Here is a 6000-nt window from a genome sequence, read left to right on the forward strand (position 1 = left end):
TAGTCTTTAAGACTCTAATTACTGTTTGGCTAGAGGTAAGGGGCGGGTTATAGCTGCATTGTACATGAGGTGGGTTATCTCTTATCTGGAACTTACCTAATTTGGACTACGTGTGATGTTTCCAAAAACAAAAAGCAGGCAAAGAAAATTAGCTAAAAACTTGTCATATTTACAACTGTTTTTCTCTGGAATTCTTCTTCAAGGCATCATAGGCAAAATACTGGGTTTTATAAGTGCATGATATTGAGAGACTCCTTTTTCATTAATCAGTAAGTCACTGTTCCAGTTGTTCCTGGATAGCAGCCCTGAGACATTGCTAGAACTGTGTAAGCAAAAGATAAATATTGAGCACTGCTTTATAGAAAAGCATTTTCCAACTCACATTGCTGACCTACATGCTTTATGAATTGTGCAGAAAATATCTCTATCACTTTATATTGCACTTTTATTTTCCTTCTGCAGATAGACAGCCAGAAACTGAATTTCCGTGACGCGGCAAAGGCCCGTGTAGATCATGGAGCTGATATTATCACACAATCTCCAGGAAGGTCCAGTGTGGCTTCTCCACGGCGTCTCAGCAATGTGTCATCCTCTGGAAGCATCAATCTGCTAGAATCCCCACAGCTTGCTACTCTAGCAGAAGATGTTACCGCAGCCCTGGCCAAACAGGGCTTATGAATGTGTCCTACCTTTAGCAGTGTATGAAGTTAATATTAAGTAATATTAATAACAAAAATATTTACGCATGAGCTCTTGGCAGGATTTGGGCTCAAAGCAGGTGTCACATTCATTATTTATCCTTCAACACAAAAGAAGCAAATATCAAAATATCACTTCATGCCAAACCTATACACTTGTAGGTTCTTTCATTGTATACATGATTTTCCGCATGAAGATACCAGATGTACCCATTATATTACAGACAGCAAGTGATGATCTTAGGATAACTGTAGACAGGTAGGTCTGGTCATACTTCATCACTGTACACTGGAATTTGAAGACCAAACGTCACATATGATATTCTCAAAGCATCACCCAAGTTGTTATCACTGCTCTTAACTAGTCTTGCATGGAGCCCTGAAATACTCGGTGTAATTTCAACATGTGCCTGCCAGCCACCCAAACAAAGTTTGCGTAAGAGCCATGTCCAGTCAGAGCAGTTGCTCATCTTCTTGTTCAGTTCAAACAGTGGTTAAGCTCTTTGTTCCATCAGATTCCCAGTCCCCATAGGCTAATAAACCCATTGAAGCTTTGTGCTGTGTCAGAGACCAAGCAAGGTGTGTTTAAGAGAAGAAGGCAAACACCAATTTTGACGTTAAAAGAAAATCTTGTTAGCAAGCAGTTGGTCGTGCCATTTCAATGGCAGAGGAAGCAGCCAATTTGAGGAAGATTATGGGGAACACTGTTGTAAGGGAGCAGTAAATAAAGCACTTGTTTTTTGACTAGTATCTGTATATTTGATGGTCTGTTAGCTACTAGAATGCCTGCTTTGCTTTGTAACATGGTGCATTGCAGACTTTTCGAGCAGCTTAGGCCATGAACAGAAAATTTTAGCTTTGTGCATAGGCAGACATTTCCAACACCTTTTTTTCCACCTGTTTGATACAGTATTATTAATCTAGATGTATATATATTTCTCTGTGGCCATGTTTTCATGCATATCCCCAAAACCCTTTTCATATACTTGAAGATTCCATTTCTTACTCACAGTATCTGTGTCTGTTGCACCATTTGGTAAAGCAGTTTTAGGTAGGCATAATTTAATGTTAGGAAAGCTTCTCTTTTTTCCAATGTAAAAAATACACAAAGCTAGAAAAAAAAATTAAGGAAACAACAACATATATTTAAGACAATAAAGACAAAATGCAGAAAAGCTGTTAAGCATGATGTTGTTCTCATTTGGGCTCTTAAGAAGCATTGGCTGTCTTAGAATTCCTTTTTTGCTGGAATGCTCCAAAATGAGAGCGGTTTTGTCAATGATTTTGCTTTTCTCTTGCTCCTCATTTCGAAAGGGCTGCCGTATGCATTGGTTTTTAATCATGAAGGTTCCTGTTTTCTTTTTCACTTAAAAAAACTCAGTAGGAAGGCATTGCATGATTTTGATTTTCTGCTTGCTAAAGTTGAACAAAAGTACGGCTGATGTATTAATTTTGGATTGTGAGGTCTTTAGAGTTTCACAATTTTTTAGTGCAGCCTATTCGTTTTTTTCTATATTATAGGTGGTGACCTGTCAGAATGTAACCTCACTCATTACTGAGGCTTTAATAAGGGGGTATGAGAACTATAGAATTGATAGCCCCAAGTTCAAACACGTATGTTATATCGGCATATAATTTCCAAGGAATATGACTCTATTTTACCACAGTTACCAAGAGTAATTGGCTACTATTTAATTATTTATTCTGATAGAAGCTGCTATGTAATTTAAACTGATAATCCATATCTACCATCAGTATTATTTAATGTACATGGAATGTTGGTAGGTATCAGTTTGCCTAGCAGGCAGTCTTGCAATAGTGTTGTATAAATTCAGAATTGCTTTTTTTGTAAGCAGGTCCAGTTCTACTTGAGCTCTATATTCACAATAATAATTTTTGAAGATACTAGATAGGATGTCACCTAGAGATTCTAATAAAGTCTTATTAAAACTTTAAAGTCAAAGTAAAGCATTTATTAGTATTAATCACGGATGAAGCAGGTAATTATTTGTAGAAGAGAAAGCAGACATTTGCCCAGGAATCCTGAAATTGTGAATACGCAGTAACATGTACTTTACCCCCTCTTAAATTTACTCAGTGCTATAAGCCTTGTCAAGATAGACAAATGGGTCTTTTATGTTGGTATTTCTGTCAGGATGTCCACATGGATATTTCACAAGTAGTTTACTTGTTCAATAATTTTTGTTATAGATGAGCAGCTGCTGGACTACTTTAGAAGTAGTGTATATCTCTAGTAGTGTGTACAGTGTAGACGAGTTGTACCAGTGCTCAGTGACCTGAGTCAGCTGCAGTCCTTGAGTGGTCTAGAGGTAGCTTGCCTGCAGCAAATTTCAAATAAATGAACAAGTTGCATATTTAGAGTTAAAAAAAAACACAATTTTACGATGTTTAATAAGACAATTCCCATAATATAAAACAGACATTACATCTCCTAATGTATTATGGGTGAGCTATAGGCCTCTGTACTAATCTGTTCTATCATCAGTGCAAGATAAAAAAAACATCAGCAATGTTTTATCATTTTACTAATAACTAAACATAACCAAGCTGATTGCTCTTAAATAGGCATTACATATTATTTGTGGCATGTATCTAGTCTGCAGCAGTCAACACTTTATCAAATACACTGATACTGAACTAAGGAAGTCATTAGGGCTACTTGGCTAGGCAACCTTGTAGAACTGAACTTTCTTCAGCGGTATGCAGTGCTTGTGAAAGTGTTCTGTATCATCTTTAAATGTAAAAAATAATAATTATGTAGCATTTAAAATGAAGTGCTATGTAAGCGTTTCTACAACTTACGTACAATTTCATAGGGTTGGGTACATTCTAGAGCAATATGTTCCCCATTTGCTCAGAGAAAAAGGTGCTCATGCTGACTGCTCCAGTCTTATAAATATCCTGCATGCGGTCAGCTTTTCTTGATATTTTGCAGGTGTTTTCTTTCACTGTACACTAATTAATTTGTAAGTGACCATTATATGTGCTTTCCTACAGTCAAATAGCTGATGTTTTACAAGCCATCTGAATATAGTACAGCTTGTACAGTGTCTGTTAAAATATCAAATTTCTTAAAGCAAAACTTTGGCTAAAAGTAGATTTCATTTTGCATAGTGTCATTTGCAAGACAGTTTACCTGTTGGTCCGGCCAGTTCAACTGTAGAACCCTGACATAATTTTTTGGGTTGATAACGCTGCTGTTGCTACTGCAGTAGAATCACTGATGCATTGTCACTCTGCGCTTCCACAATAGGACATAGGGAATGGGCAGGCTATAAAGAATTTTACTGCTGAATGCCTGCCTTTGCCGTGCCTATCATCGGAAAGCCATTCTGTCTTCTCCTGCAGCCTGTGTAACAGTGAATTGTTTTTCACAGGCACATTACTGTGGGGAAATTCAAATACCAGCTTGCCAGTCACATGGGAGAGACATGCATATCCTGCTTATTCTCAGATTTTCTATTCTAATGTAGAGAAAGAAGATTTGACTTAAAAAAGAAGGTAATTTTTGGGGGGAATTTTAAAAAGTTGATTGCCTGGAAAGGGCTTCAGTGACTGAAATAGTAAAAAAGAGATGGTCTATAGATGGACGCTAATTTATTTGGCTTTGATGAGCTTTTTAATCACAGAGTCTAACTTAAAAAAATCCAATACTTCCTACTGCAAGCAGATCACATTTCTGTTTGAAACCTAAACTTAAAGATTAAAGTTAAAATGAGCAACATATACATTCCTTTCAGAATTTTTTACCTTAAGCCCAGGCTTTTTTTGTTACCTATACATGACCACATGTATATAATATAAAAATGCAAAAGAACTGGACAGCTCTGTATCTGACAGTCCCCTAGTTTTTCAAAATTCAAAAGTGTTTGTAGCTACTGTGCTTTAGCAAAACCTAAATACAGTTTTTTTATAATGACCAGCAGTAACTAGGTTATCCATAATTCTGCAATCTTAAGCAAAAACTCAAGTGAAAATATTTTGTATGGAGAACATTTCTTTATAATAATTTTTGAAAAAGTCAGTGGTGTCAATAGATTTTATCATAGTGGGCATCCATAGTTCAGGATTAGAAATCTGATACTTTTGGTATCTGTCAGGTGACCTGCATTGATCATGGGTAATACTGTACACTTGTACTATTACACTAACATTAATGCTTTAGTGGACGTAAAAAATGTAGCTTCAGCCATGCACAAACATAAACCCAGAATGCTTTAAATGCCAGAATAATTATTTGTCCCAGTCTGGCACTGGGCATTACTAGTTAGCACTTTTTCCTATTTACCTGAAAGCCTTGTTACTTAAGTTCCTGGCAAAATGCTGGGTTTTATGCATTTGATATTGTATACATTATGACCACATACTACAGATCTTATACTACAACAGAAATCCATAACCAGGCAAATGAAACAATAACACACATTATTCAAGCAAACTTTTAAGTAAAGGGCTTGCACAAAACTATGATGATTTTGAAAACTGAGAAACCCAAAGTAACCAACCAGATATAGTTTATGGTAATCACAACAGGCCCTTGTATATGTGTCCACATTCAAAGCTTGGATTAGAGTAGAGGTGTACTATGGCTGCACAATAAAATGCAATCAAATTCTTAATTTTTATATAGTCTTCACATATAATAACTATATAAAATCTGTTTAAACATTTTCAAGGTAATTTGCGTCATCAAAGTGAACCGTCACGTTAAAAATGTTCAACTTTAGCAATGGAAAAGAAAAAACAGAGCATTACTTCTGTGCTGAGCTGTGAGGGGTTTGATTTGCGAAACCTGTGCATTTCCCTGAGACCTTTGAAGCCTGTAATAGGGAGGTGTTTATTGAATGGCTGGTGGTAGTTAGTTCATGTTTTTCAAACCAATTTGCAATTGTATTTGTTGCTGTATAGTGATTGTTTTGCAAAATAAACCGCTTGTCATGGTCTGTATTCCTCTCCTTTATTCTCAGCAATGTTGATGAAGTCATCTGTGTACTTTACCTTGCCCCCCTCCTCCCTCTAACAGTCTCAGTGCTGCAGTATGAGGGTTGGAACAAGGTTAATATCAAGTCAAATTCAGGTACTTATACTAGTAGCATTTTAAAAATAAATTGAATAGTTTATAAATTAATACCTAGAAGCATTAATTGTGTCTTTTATATCTTTCTGGTTTAAATATCATAATTGCACAACGTGGGACATGTGAGAAATAACAAAACATTTAAATCAGGGTGCTGTGAGTGCCAATCTTGCCAAAAGCTTTTTAAGTTCATTCTGTTTTGCA

At 36.2% G+C, this 6000-nt stretch overlaps 1 protein-coding gene across 16 annotated transcripts in view; it reads left to right on the forward strand.

Annotated features, from left to right (window-relative positions):
* Positions 1 to 5666, forward strand: part of MAP2 (microtubule associated protein 2) — a 272088-nt gene extending 266422 nt beyond the window's left edge. For all 16 annotated transcript variants that reach the window (XM_040357425.1, XM_040357427.1, XM_040357439.1 and 13 more), the window contains one exon: positions 463 to 5666. In XM_040357425.1, the coding sequence (XP_040213359.1) occupies positions 463 to 678 (216 nt within the window). In that variant the 3' untranslated portion in view covers positions 679 to 5666. The remainder of the gene's footprint in view (positions 1 to 462) is intronic.
* Positions 5667 to 6000: the final 334 nt, after the last annotated feature.

This window comes from Rana temporaria, chromosome 6 (genome assembly GCF_905171775.1).
Source record: "Rana temporaria chromosome 6, aRanTem1.1, whole genome shotgun sequence".
Classification (NCBI taxonomy): Eukaryota; Metazoa; Chordata; class Amphibia; order Anura; family Ranidae; genus Rana; species Rana temporaria.